General features: G+C 45.2%; 1 protein-coding gene across 1 annotated transcript in view; it reads left to right on the forward strand.

Annotated features, from left to right (window-relative positions):
* hcn4 (hyperpolarization activated cyclic nucleotide-gated potassium channel 4) overlaps window positions 1-7,002 on the forward strand; it is a 66,267-nt gene extending 59,265 nt beyond the window's left edge. Inside the window, exon 8 of the mRNA XM_064336037.1 lies at window positions 29-7,002. Coding sequence (XP_064192107.1) covers window positions 29-1,554 — 1,526 coding nt within the window. The 3' untranslated portion in view covers window positions 1,555-7,002. The remainder of the gene's footprint in view (window positions 1-28) is intronic.
* Window positions 7,003-14,529: the final 7,527 nt, after the last annotated feature.

The following is a 14,529-nucleotide window of genomic DNA, read 5'->3' on the forward strand; positions in this document are numbered from 1 at the left end:
GTGTTATCTGAACTGCGTGATCTTTCAGGCAAGAAGAACTCCATCTTGCAGCACAAAGTCCAGCACGACCTCAGCTCCGGAGTCTTCAACTACCAGGAGAACGAGATCATCCAGCAGATCGTCCAGCACGACCGGGACATGGCCCACTGCGCCCACCTGCTCCAGACCGCCCCGCCCCCCGCCCCCCCCTCGCCCACGCCCGTCATCTGGGCACCCCTCATCCAGGCCCCCCTCCAAGCCGCAGCTGCCACCACATCCGTCGCCATAGCCCTGACCCACCACCCCCACCTCCCCGCCACCCTCTTCCGCCCCCCGCTGTCCATGCTGGGCTCCCTCAAGGAGCCTTCCGGCTGCCTTAAGAGGCTCCACTCGGTGGTGCCGGCCTCCACCGGGCCCAGCTCGGCCGGGGACTCCCCCTTCGGCACACCTTCCAAGCCTCACCCCGGCACGGACACGCCCCTGCTGGCCTCTTTCCGAGCGCATCACATGACCTCGGCTTTGAGCCCGCAGGCCTCCGGCGGCAGCGGGCTGCCGGGTCCCAGCGCCGCCTCCACGCCTCCCTTCGGCCGGCTCCCCGTGTCCGACTCCCCGACGTCCGGCGCCGCCGCCGCCGCCGCCCAGCTCCACCGGCAGTTTCCCGAGCGGCAGTCCTTCTCCTGCGGCACCCCGCCTTTCGCGCGGCTCTTCCAGCAGGAGGCGGCCGGAGGGGCCGCGGGAGGAGCCGGCTCCCCCGGCAGTCCCCCGGCCTCCAGCTCGGCCCGCCCTGCGCTGGGTCAGCTGCAGCCTCCCCTGCCCGCGCCTCCGCAGGCCGGGTCCCTGCAGCAGTTCGCGGGCGGGGGCAGGACTTCCAGCGGCTTGAACCTCTTCTGCACGCCCTCCTCGGGCTCCCCGTCCTCCGGGAAGAGCCAGGCGGGCGCGGGCTCCCCGTCCTCCCTGCTTCAGCACGGCCTCTCCGGCCTCCAGTCGGGCTTCCTCCCCCAGCCCCCCCAGGAGCGGTCGGCCCTGGCCTCGCTGGCCCAGTACGGCTCGGGCAGCGCGTCCCCCTGCCGCACCCCGCTGGCCCCCAGCCCCACCGTCCAGAGCCCGGCGGCGGGGAGGACGTTCCGCCACAGCGAGCCGCCGAGCGCCGGCGGGTCCCTCAGCTCCCTGCTGACGCCGCAGAGCTCGTGCGCGGCTCCGCCGTCCGGCCGGCCCAGGCCCGGGGCCGAGTCGCCCCTGGGCTGCTGCTTCTCCCAGGACCTGAAACTCATCTCCACCTCCCACCCCTCCCTGCCCCAGGAGGTGGCCCAGGCCGCCGGTCGCTCGGCCTCGCGGGAGTCCATCCCCTGCTTCTCCCCGTTCTCCCCCCCCTCCCCGTTCTCCTCCCCGACGTTCTCGAGCAAGCCCTACAGCTCGGTCCCGGGGCACGTGACTCTTCCCAGGAAAATGTCCTCCGGGTCCATACCTCAGACTTCTTCCCCGGGGGCGTCCCCCGCCCTCCCTCCCCGTAGAGGCTCCCCGGCCTACTCGTCCGAACTGGAGTCTGTTCGCTCCAAGCTTCCCTCCAATTTGTGAGGTTCGATCACACCCTCCTGTACCCTGGACTGAAAGAAACAACCTTTCATGTGATGCCCCCCCCCCCCACCTTATTCCTAGACTTCACTGTGTTTAAATTTAGTTATTTTAATTCTCTCACTATAACTGTGATTTGAAAGAGAACAAAAAGCTTAACCAGGTGACGTAGAGCTCTAGTTTACACTCTTTATTTTTGCTTTGTCCTCCTCCTTTTTGTCCGTAAATATATATGTAGCCTGATATTTATGAATATTTTGTATCCAGTGATAGGAGGGTGTGAGATGATGTCCATCAGGTGAGGCCCCTGATTTTATTCATTGTTATCTATGCCAAATGAACCAACAGGGGCTTCATCAGATAGTTCATAGAAAAAAAAAATAGTACTTCTTGCAGGGACCTATGCACTAAAACCTGCATATAAAACATCATTTTTTTCCCTCCAGTGACATTTATCACATTATTAAATATGAGTTATGATCTGTTTTTTTTTCCACATTTTGGATCTCCTATAGTTGATCCTTGCATTTATGTATTTCATTTAAATTTTATTTATAGATATTACTGACTTTGCGAAATCTTCCAGGGTGGATAAACAACTCGAGGATTAGAAGGAAACCAAAAAGGATTTCTCTGGGAGTAGAAAATCCGGCTCTTGTTGTCCTACTTGTTTTTTACAGCAGTATTGTAGTAATACCAGATGTGTTCAGAGGGGCCTGCAGTCCCTCCATGTTGTTGGTGAAGAGAAGAAGCCGCTCCTGTAGCGGGTCAGCTGCTCTGTGTCCGGCAGCATCCTTACAAATTCACACTGTCTTCCAAAATCATGTAGTCGCTTTTAAGGGTAAAAAGGATAGAGCCCTGCTATCTTGGCGTGTGTGTGTGTGTGTGCGTGTGCATGTGTGCGTGCGCGCACGCGCGTGTGTGTGTGTGTGTGTGTGTGTGTGTATGGGCTTCGGCTTCATGAAAACAGGCTTACTTTTGTAAGCCAAGGCCTTCCCCGACTCTCCAAGCAGAGATTTGCCTTTTCACGAAACGTAGGACTTCCATCAAAGTTCTTGTGTAGCCTTGTATACTCTGATAACCCACCCACCAACACCTTAAAATATGCCAGTTGAAATTAAAGAGTAAAGGATACCAGTGGTGACAACGTAAAGCTACACCTGATTTCTGCAACATGAAGAAAGCAGAATGCATTTTATCTGCAATAAGAATATATATTTGGCATAGTTTAAAGGTCACATGTAGCCAACCACTTTACAAACTCTCGACAGGTGCCACACTCCATAAATACATTTTGTGCATTGCTGAATGTAGCTGCTATTAGACATCAACAAAGACATTCTCCGTCCCATTGAAAACCAATTTTGAGTGAAAGATTATGAATTTATACACTTATCATTTTTAATTGACATTCATATTAGGCCGAGAACCGTTTTCACAATCAAAGTTTGCGCAGCACCATTGTGAAGGGACATACCTTAAGTGAACTTAAAGCTCTGATATGGAGAAGAGTCCGAAAAGGCAATTAAGTGGGGGGACAGATGAACGTGTCTTTGGAATAACTGTTTAGACGCCCGAGGGAATTCCGTGGTCTACCTGATCCACGATGAATTACTTCAATTTGCCGATTGAGCCGTCAATCAATATAATCAATAAGCCGAAGGGAACATAGAGCCCTCCCTCCCAGGTCACTGTATATCATCCGTAGGATAATCTCACCTGCCTGGCAGAACTTCCCACATCAGTTTCACCCCCAGCCATTCTGAAAAAGCAACCTCACGAGCCAGAACGAATCAGAAGCCCGCTTTTAGCAGAACTTTGACCTCTGCAGAACCAAGATCTGCTTGGCCGGTTTGGTCAGTTGGAACTCGTACACAGTGACTCATAAACAAACAGCTGCAGGCCCTTCCAGGCAGTCCCTGCGTCCTCGTTTCCAAGCTGTGTGAAGATGGACAAAGTCCTTTAGTCACATGTCACTTCTGTGTGCATAATTGGTGTACAGATTTCAGTGAGCAGGAGACAGAACTGTAGGCGATGGACTGTGGACTCTTGCCTTCGAGGTTCGGTAGCAATAAGGGTAGCGGTCCCGAGGTGTGTCCTTTCCTGAAAATATGGTGCTGTGACAAAAAAAAGGAGGAAACAACAAAATTATGCCTTTATTCCAAAAGACAGGGCTCCCAGTGCACTTTCCAATTCAGTGATTTTCCTTATTTTATTAACAGCAGTGTGCTGTAAATTTACGGTGTTGTTTTAATTGCAGTTTTTCTGAGCTTAATTAAAACACTACCAACCTACCTGAAGTGTTGTACATTGCTGCAAGCCTGTGACCAGTCATGTATACAGTCCAACGGTCAGTCATGGAAGTTATTGAATTAGCACAGATGCCCAGGCCGTGGGAGTCCGTGGGAACGTTTGCTGTTGAACGCACAGCCAGGGCCTAAAGAAATCCAATCCGGTCCAATCCGCTTGATGGTGGGCCGGGCTGTTACCCAGGGTATCGTTTCTGTTTCATTTCCCCCCACATTCAGTTGTTATTTAACAAGTTGTCCTAAACTGGAGCATGTTGCTGTCTAAAACCTCTGAAATATTCATGCCCTGTCAGTGTCTGTCTGCCACCTGGCACCTGCTCGGATTGGCATCCCGAATTTCATAAAAAACTCTGTCTTTTCCGACAGACAGACAGGAAGGAATGACAGTTGACTGAGCAGATTGTCAGGGCTTCCCATTAAACCGCGGCGACGGATAAACGGCACTGATGCGAAAAATAAACAAATGTCCAAAAATTAAAAGTCGCCTGATTTGACCGTTGATAAGTTTGCGAGTTCAGAGGGAGGGAGAGAGCGACGTTTGCCAAATGGCTTCTGAAGGATTCGCTTCAGAGAAAGGCTGAGAGGGAGCCATGGAGAGTGAGAGATAGATGCAGCGAGACACTGATATATTGAAAGAATGATGTGGTTTGACAGACAGCCACAGGGTGAAGGCAGACAGATTTCCCAATTGGGTATACTCAGTTGGGGGAGATTCTTGTTCCTGGGACAATGAAGGCGAGCTGCCCGTGTCATATCACTGTTTTTTGACCACTTGTGGAACTTTTTTTTTTTTTTTGGCTGGACCGCAGCAGCGGGGCCAGCCCTACAAACGCGAATGTCTGTGACTGAGTGACTGAGTGATGAAGTTACACCATTGGCCGGCCGGATCACGTGTGTTGGGTCCAGCCATATACTAGGTTTTAACCTGGTCTTGTTTTTTTTTTTGAGGTCAGGCATCAATTCAGTTTGGCAGGAGGGGCTTGGGGAACACATTCCCACATTCCCGTGGAACACAAGTGAATGCGGGTTGCGGGTCTAGAAGAGAAAGCTACGGCATGAGATATCCGTGAAGGAGGCTGCGGATGCGCTATTTATAAAAATGAAAGGTGTTGTGAGTTTAGACCTTGGACAGAAAGGCGGTGCGCTGACACAAACCAAGAGCTGAAACATTTCACAGTGGGGAGTGTAAAATGCATCAGTTGATTCAGTCTCGAGCTGTCATGCAGCTCGCGAACGAGTCTCGAGTAAACAGGAAAGAAAGCCAACGCGGTTTGAGAGTTAGCGCCGACGAAGCCTCTGATTTGGATTGTTTTGGCAGGCAGGCGCCTCTTTATTAAGTCACTCTAGCTACATCCGGATAAATTCGGTGCCCTGCTGCACGCTGCCTGCGGAGAGAACAGCCTTTTCATGCTGGCGGACGCTGCGAGCAAAGGCCTACGTCGGCGGGCGATGCCGGGTAATTGTCTTTTTTTCCGGCGGCGCTCCGCATCGCGGTAAATGTAGCGTGGGGGAAACCTGGAACCGCTCCGGCTGGCGAATCCTTGCCTAGTAGCTCGGTCGTGGCAAATTGTGTCGCGCGGCACGTTCGATTCCATTCGGGATTTTCCTGGTATCAGAACCTAATCCTTTCTGTTCTGTGTTTATTTATTTATTGTCTGTTTATCTCGCCCGCTTGCCCCGAATCCTTTGATTCTGGTGAGGTGTGAGGGGAGACGAGCCAGCAGCAGTGCAATCAGGAGTGGTGATTAAGGGATCCGGTCCGCATTCTTCGGTTAAATCTTCGGTTTCTCGCCCCTCCCGCCCTCAGAAGTGACATGTGAGGTAGTCCAGCATCTCATTTGTTTATGTCACTCATGCCCACAAGCTCTCATTATTTACTTGTTGGCACAGTTTTTTTAAATCTGAACTGAACTGCATCTAGCCTCTTCTTTACAGCGTAGGAATGAACATTTCCCCGTGTACATTTGTACACCCGTGACCAGAAAGGTTCTTGTTTAGAGATTCAATACCTATACAATTTAAATCAGTCACAATTTGCATTGCAATTACAAGTTCTCCAATTTCTGAGCAAAAGTAAAAGATGGGTCATGACTTTGAAGTCAGCTCGGGTTACTACTGTGCAAACGTAAGAATGAAATCGGCCTGGGTATATAGGCCTACGTTGGCTGTGTTCTTGCTGTATCCTTTTGTACACGTTCCATGAGGTTAATTTACCCATGCATTTTCAAGCTCCTGTGAGAGTTACAAGTAATACAATACTTGTTTGTAAACAGTGAATTTTCTTTTGAAAGAACAGACCGTGGTGCTCTTTGAACAACTGCACAGGCAGAACAGTTTGTTGCAGGAGCTGTACTTGGATAGGAAGTCTCCAAAAAAAGAAAGCCTTCATGATTATTGCCCTTAATCCCACTGTACTGGCCCAGGTGTGATTACTGTACTTCAGTGTGAGCCTCAAAAACTGCAATCTGAGCTCCTTGCTTTTTTCAACCACTGCAAAGCATACAGTGCATATTCTGTTGTTTATTTGCTTGTTTCAGCTGTTAATATTTATTGATTTATGCTACATGATTATATATTCCCAAAGAATTGATTGTTTTTTGTATTTATTTTAGAAGCTTGAGTGATTCCAGCACCATTTCAGTTGTGACAAGCAAAGCTCACCAAATTATATGTTTCTACCTTTTATCATTATTGATATTCAGATTTTTTTTTTTAAAGAAATGTAACTGTTAGCAGTTATAATCTCTTCAATGACACAGAACATTTACTGGACTTGGAGAGTATGGACAATGTCTATTTCTAGGTACTTATTTTCTGCTTTGTAACAGAAAACTGTCCTACCTGTTACTGAAGAGACTCAGTAATGAAGGAGATCAGTATTTTTGACCGCTTTGCTATTGATCAATGGATATCAATATATTTTTTTTTCTGTGTCAAAATCCGAACTCTGGGATATAGCAATAAGGGAATGTGTTAATCACACTGATGGCTGCCCGTAGGAGCGTCGTGAACTTTTCCTACTATAATATTTATGGAAAACACTGTATTGGAGAGAAGGAAGACGAGAATAAACTGGGTTGTTTATAAGCACACGCACAGGATTATATTAAGAGATATGAAATAAAAATACGATGAACAGCCATTTCTTGTTCGATATTTTCTGTGTGTGTGTGTGTGTGTGTGTATGTGAGAGTGAGTGTGTGCTATCTTAAGCTGTTGCTTTTGGCTCCTGTGAAGAAGATTGCCATTGACTTTGCGAGACTAAGTGCTTCACCGTTGAATCCGGAAAAATTGAGTGATCAGTGCTGAATATAGTCTCAGGAGAGCCGTTATTATTCATTGTTTATTTATTTTGCAGACATGAAAAGCAGGACCACTTACAGAGAGTCAGACATTTTCAGTGCCGAATGAAAACAGCGGGAGCACAGCTACGTGAAGCCGCTGTATCTTAGCAACTGCAATCTGGCAGGCCAGGTCATGAGATCCCCAGCTTGATGAGTGTAGATAGGAAGACCTATTGGCCTACTTTGTCCAAGGCTGCTGGCAGATCAAGAAGCATATTCTCAGTATGGTGTAAAGGGCATCAGTCATAGAAAGGGTTGGCTAAGAGTGACCAGGGTGCTATTTGGACTTAAAGGGGTCCAAGAACTCTTTCTGTAAAATGGCAGTCGCACATGAACGGCTCCCTCAAGTGTTTTGAGGGAAAAATGGGAGAAGAGTGCGTAATAACTTTGGACGACTGCCAGCGAGCAGGTCCGGAGCCGTTTAATTGAGCAGGAATAATAACCGGGAGCAGGAGACGAGTTCAGAAAAGAGGAGATGCGGCACGTCAGACTGTGAGGGATTTCAGTCTGATATGCTGGCGGCAAATCTTGGTCATGCCTGGCACAGCAAGCATAACTCTGCTTGTGAATAAAGGGAGAAGAGAAGAGACATTCAAAGTTTCTCATTGTTAGGGGGTTGTTCCAAGTGGACAGACATGGTATTATTATTATTATTATTATTATTATTATTATTTATTATTATATGACCAATAGTGTTGCATATTTGTAAGGGGTTGGGTTATTTTCATGATTCCCAGTGAAAAAATTTTTAAATCATTTTTATCAACTTTTGACACATTTTCTTGTAAATATTTTATTCATATGGTATTTAGATTATTTCCCATTTGTTTCAATAGAAAAATATTATGAATAAAGATTGCTAAATTTTTAAAAACTTTGCTTAACTTCCAAAGTCCAAAGTTTGCTTTTTTCATGATTTCCGAGAAAATGCACATTTCATCTTAAATCAGTTTTCATCATAAACACATTTCATTGTAAGTATAATATTTTTTAAATTTATGTGGATTCTTTCCATTCATTGACATTGGAACATCAAAACTTTAAGATGATGCCTTTTTTTCCCTTTCTTTTTAAGGTCCACAGTGTTTTATGATTTCCAGTGACTAGGGAGAAGCTGACAAATTCATCCTTTGGTTGGGACAACTTGCTGCATTATTCTTTGCACTAATTCCTCCTGAATTCTTCATTTTAAACCAAGCCATACATTTATTGTGACAAAGAAGGTAGGTTACTATTCTTGTTTACTGTATATTGATTACCATCATTTCATTTCTTATTTCATTCAAGTTTAGCCACAGGTAGCTAACAATATTCCTGTGTTAGCTGTTATAAGAGATAGGCGCTTCCCAAAATGAAAAAGAACTTGTATCAGACATGGATACTTTTGGTAACATGGAGGTTTTCGACAGTACCCCAACAAAACTTTCAAATCATGTTCACAAAGTTGGAGGAATTTGTCTTTGATATGTCCAGTCATATCCTCAAAATCCCCAACATGAAGGAAGCCAGAGCAGGTGCCAACAGAAAGGTTTCGACCATGTCCATCTATTTCCAGTGAGGCTATTTTGCTGTGATCCAAAACTTGAAAATTCAGCAAACAGGCTATTTGGGTGAACTGCATTGAAAAAATGATCTAAGCAAATAGCTTGCTCCGATGAAGACAAAGAGCTGCACATAGCCAGCAAGGGTTGCATATGACTGAAGGAGAAAATATCCGATTGGTAAACCCAACTGAGAAACACCAAAGGAAGTATAATTGTCAGCAGGGTGGGGGGGGAAATGCGGTCTTTTTTTTTTTTCTCAAATTTTTCAAACCAATTTCTGTTTTCCTGTTTTTTATTGCACAGTGAAATAGGTTTTTTTTTTTTTTTAATACACATTCAAATAACTGAAATAACATATTTAAGAGCCTCATTATTTTGTAGAAAAAAAGTCATTGACCTGCAGAAGAAAAAAAAATTGTTGAAAAAAAAGACTGTTATTTTTCCATTGTACAATACTGAAACTTCAGTCTTGCAAAGTAAAGATCCACGAGATTGACTGTACAGAAGTCATAAATAAATAAGAGGATTTTTTTAAAGTTCATGCTTTTCCTTATCTCTGGTTTATGAATAACTTATGAGACTACAGCCATGACAGGCCATCCCAGCTGAGGGTTTGAATGTTATGTGGGATATACTATATATAATCTATATATAATCTTTTAGTTTGCTATACATCAATTTCCTTTCAAAGTAAATATCATATAATTAATTAGTACAGTGTCATTGTTTGCATGTGCCCATATTTGCACATTTCCTTTTCCCATAATTATTTTCTGACTGATCACGGTTACTGCCCAGAGCTTTTGTGTAAAACTTGCAAAACAAGGGTCACATATTCTATCCAAAGCTAAAATACATGAATGAGTTGGTACTTTGCAGTTTTATAGCACTTTTAAAGCAGGGAATGAGGGAATGAGTCTGTTTATAACACCACTGGATATCACCCACTTGGGTGATGTATTACATTTTTGTTCCATAATGCTCAGTGGTATATTCAATTTGGAGGGGAAGGAATCATTTATTAATAAAAAAAATTGTAGGATAATGTAGGATAATTTGATGGTTATTAAGAAAGAGCTAAATTCAGAATGTAGCCCAGGCTTCAGGGAATATCCCTACACTTTGTGATAACTGCCATGGAACCTTCACTTGAGGATTCCAGTGTTTAAGGAACTATGAAAATACAGTGCTGTTTGTGCTTTGTTAGAACTGTAAGTCTCAGAAATCTAGTGAATCTTAAAATGATTGTGGAATGTCAAACAGACCAATATTTAATAGCCCTTTTCAGTAGTTATTACATATACACTAATTACCAAATGTTCGGATAAATATATTTACTACAAAAATTGAGATGCAGTACAATTATTATAGAGCAGTACGACTCCAACTACAACTCTGTTTTCCTGAGATCTTAACATCCAAGTTTTAATATCTCTCCCGAAACAATAGAGAACTCATGATCAATTAAATTATTCCATTGTAAACGCATAAAATGGCATTGAAGTGTCTTTATAGTTACTTAAACCAAATTTATATTTAGATTTACTATAAACGCACCAAACTTCACTGAGACTTATTTAAATTTTATTGCAAGATAATTATGGCACTAAAGGTTTCAGAGGTTCAGACGAGCACTGCATGATTATTCATCCACTAAAGATGAACATGAATCACACTGCCTCAATTACAAATGTAACCATTATGTTAATCCTGTTATGCTGACAAAGATTGGCATAGATAAACACATTTAACATTGTCTACTTAAAAACTCTGACAAATCTTTATGGCACTGCTTAAAAGATATGTCATTTTGTTTCCACTAACAGTAACTTCCTGCCATTTTATCCTGATAAATAATTAGGAAACTGGAACTGGGCGGGATGCAGTTTCAAGAAGAGGCAGAATCAAATGATCTGTGAGTATATGTTATGAAAATGTAATTATACATATACAGAGCTCTCGCTTGTACATATTTTCTATATATATATATATATATATATATATAAAGAAATGTTCCACAACTGAATTCTGTAATTAAAGATTTTTACACAAATTCCACAGGCTTCAGAGCAGTCATTTGTTAAGAAAGGAGTACACTGATTTAGGCCTTATCTTAGGCCTAAACTTAACACAAAAGTGTGACCCCATTGTATATAAAGTATAAAGTCATTGCTGAAACAGGGGAGCTATGAACAGTGCTCTTCAGCAGTTCAAACTAAAAAATGCATTTGAACCAATAATCATGCGGTGCACATCAAAGTTGGCCATGAAAGTTCACAGGCATTTTTCACAGTTATAGGGACAATCAGAATATATTTAGCTAAAAGTTAAAAAAAGAAATATAAAACAGTGCTTGTGCATTTGCGCACGCTTCTTGTTTTGATCAATACGTGCCATTATAGTGAAGTAAATGTCTAAGTCCTGTGTGGGATGGATTGTTCTGAATGAGTGCATGCTACAATAAAACTGAGCGAGGGTCTAGCTACAGTAGCGAGCTGCATTAGATTTCCCTACAAATCCTTTTTTCCCCCTTCCAGTAGCTGTTGCTGACAATAAAGACGAGTCAAAAATAGCTCCGTAAATCTAAGTCTGGGAATAGAAGAAAGAAAAGCCATCAACTTCCACATGCTCTGGGGGGGGGGAAGAAAAAGATAACCCTCCTCTTTAGCAGACACTAGGGGAAGAGAAGGGCAAAGACCACAGAGTGCGAATGAGAAACAGAAAGCAGGAGGGAGGGGGGCAGAAGACGAAAGCAGCGGTGGTGGGGAGAAGGGGCTCGAACAGAGAAGTGTCGAGCGGGAGGTACGAAGGAAAGACAAGGAGCTGACGGAAACAGAGCTGAGCTGTAAATGGATTTTGACAATCGAGCTTTGACCCCCTGATGCCATCCGCGCATTGGCTGGAGCTGTCATCGTTTCCTGACGCTGTTCCTTTCAGGCTGTAAAAGAATGAGTCATTCTAAAAAATCATTTGCCACATCTAATGGTGGGATAATGTACACCAAAAGCCTTTGTTGTTGACATCTGAGTTATATCTGGTGAGGTGCCAGGCCCTGGTGTGCTTCCTACTAAAGTAGGAGGTTGGAGCCACAATACATTTACAATATTCACAGGGTTTGGGGGTAAAAGGGGGGAGGGGAGACAGATATGAGGAAGAGAATGTGATTTAGTGCAAGAGGAGGTGATAAGGGTACAGTAGCAGAATGAAATGTGGGACTGGGGAGATCGACAGAAGAGAGAAGCTGTGGAACAGAATAGAGTGGGCTTGGGAAAGGGAGGACAAATGCAAATAGGGCACAAATGAAAGAGAGATGGCGGAAACAGAGAACAGGAGGAGGAAGAGGAGAGAAACTGAGGAAGGGAGGGGCTGGCAGTGGCGGTCTTCGAACATCCAGTGCTCTTTATTTTAATCCTGGCACAGCCTCTGGGATTAAAGAGAGACGGTTAAACTCTAAATATTTCATGACTGTTACGAGCCCACCGGACAGGAGTTCAGATTATTACGTACACATCCTTCTTTGTTTCATTTTCTGGGAGAAGAATGCCGTTCTTTGCCCTCATTGCTCTCAAGCGACCCGCGTGTGGTTGATCTATTTTTTATTTTTTGGCCCACCCTGTTGCTGTAATTTTGTTAGATTACTTATTCAAAGAACAGATTAACCTGGAGCCCATTTTTTCAAGTCATGCAGGTCTAAGCAAGAAATTTCCCACCGATCGCGGTGATATCTATAGAAAGGGATGAGTATGCATACACTACATGCTCCTGTTAATTCCTGGATTAAACCCTCACATATTTTTGAGTCAGGTTGATGTAACAAAAAAAAAGAGATTAACACAAATAAATGTTTAAATTAAATGCCGTGAAAACACTAACACATTTGTTCCACAAATGAGCATACTTTCATGTCATTTCGCTGATTGACTTTTATTATTTCTATTTAGCAATATTATGCATGCTATCTCTTTTGGCTGAGCCCGCTCTTTTTGGGGATGATGGCAGTTTTGTAAGCTAGCATGACTAACTGACTGTGAACAATCAGAGTATGGAACGACTGTCATTGAATTACCCAGACTGCATTGAGAGTATCATCCACTTGATTTAAATAATTCCTGCATAAAAAAAGAAAACAGGGAATGCAATAAAAAAATCACAACCCAGTTTATATTAGCCTTGGTGCTATGTTAGCATAGCACATGAAACAACTGGTTTTGCTGGGTTTTTTCAATATGGTTTCTGAGATCGGTCACTCCATTAACAGCCTTATTCTGTGTCCTCACTGCTGTCAATCTCTCCCATTCCTCTTACTGACCATTTTATACTCTGAATGACAGTACTAATAATTTAGGTGTCTGTTTCAGTGTGTGTGTGTGTGTGTGTGTGTGCATGTGTTAACTCCACCTGCTGCTCATAGCACATAATTTCATGTATTTTCTGATACTCTCAAAAATTTCTACATTACACTGTGTGATAAAAAAAATCAATCAAAGAAATGTGTTTTAAGTACTTAATCGTGACACTTGTTGTACGTCGTTCTGGATAAGAGCGTCTGCTAAATGCCTGTAATGTAATGTAATGTAATGTGACAAAAATGATCTGGCTTAACATTCAACAAGATACCTTGATACTGAACAACCAACTGGCGAAACAAATAGCAAGTAGGTTTCTTCCAGGTCTATCTTTGTGCTGGTTGTACATAGCCAACATGGAGTGGTGCATTATACATTTGAATGTACGTAAATGTGTAGGAACTCCTTTTAGGTGATAGCAGTAGCAGTGATAGAGGAGGGGGTGGGGGCGGGGGCTGGTGGCGGAAGCACATCAAGGGGAGACACACACATCTCCATCATGTTTCTCTCTCTCTCTCCGACCGTCTCCTGTGTGAGCCACACTCGCCACGGGACGACAGATAAAAACATCATGGCCTACATCGGGCATTTAAAGAGTGGAGTGCGTCCAAGTGTGCAGGATGCTTAATGGCTTGCCTCTGTGAAGAGGAGGCTCCTGTGAGGTGCTGCCAGCGCTCTCGAGGCGACACGTCGGTTCGTGACTAATCAGTTTGCCGCGTGTTGGATGACACGCGCCATTGTTCGGATCACAAAGACGCATCCCACGCTCGGAAGACGGGCTATCTCCTCACTGCACTTGACACACGCCCTCCTATCGAGCGGCTCGTCCGCGTCGGGGCGACGGCGCCGTACCGACGGCCCCGTTGCGCAACCGGGCGACCCGGCCTCCGGACACGAGCGCCTCCGTCGCCGGTAGCGACACGTTCGGCCCGTGAGAAAAGCCCGGCCCTCTTTGCGCGCCTTTATTGTGACACGCTCGGCACGGTGCAGCCCTAATCGGCTTCTCCGCGGTTCCCGAACGAAGCCCCTTGTGATGTTCCCGACGCCGTCAAACGCGGAGGGGGCCGGGGCGTCGCCTGGTTACGGCCCGCGGCGGAACAAAGAGCAGGCGGCTTTTCCGTTCTCCGCGCCCGCCTGCTGGCGCTAATCGGTCCATCTCGCCGTCGCTTCGTGATTCGGGGCGAGCGCCGTCCGCGGCGGCGAGCGGCTCAGTCGGCAATTTGCGCCGGAAAATCACGACTCGTGTGCGTCCGACAACCCGCGCGTCTCTTAATGGTGGTGCGCTTGCTTAGAGTCCGTCAGGGTTCTCCCTGTCATCCAAGTCCCTGACTAGGCCTTGAATGATGCCTACGCTAGAGTACTGGGCCGTCATAAATGTGTGCATGCCCCAAGGGGGTTGGCCATAGTGGTCAAAACATCGGTGAAGGTCACGCTC

The sequence above is a fragment of the Anguilla rostrata genome, chromosome 5, assembly GCF_018555375.3.
Source record: "Anguilla rostrata isolate EN2019 chromosome 5, ASM1855537v3, whole genome shotgun sequence".
NCBI classification, from domain to species: Eukaryota; Metazoa; Chordata; class Actinopteri; order Anguilliformes; family Anguillidae; genus Anguilla; species Anguilla rostrata.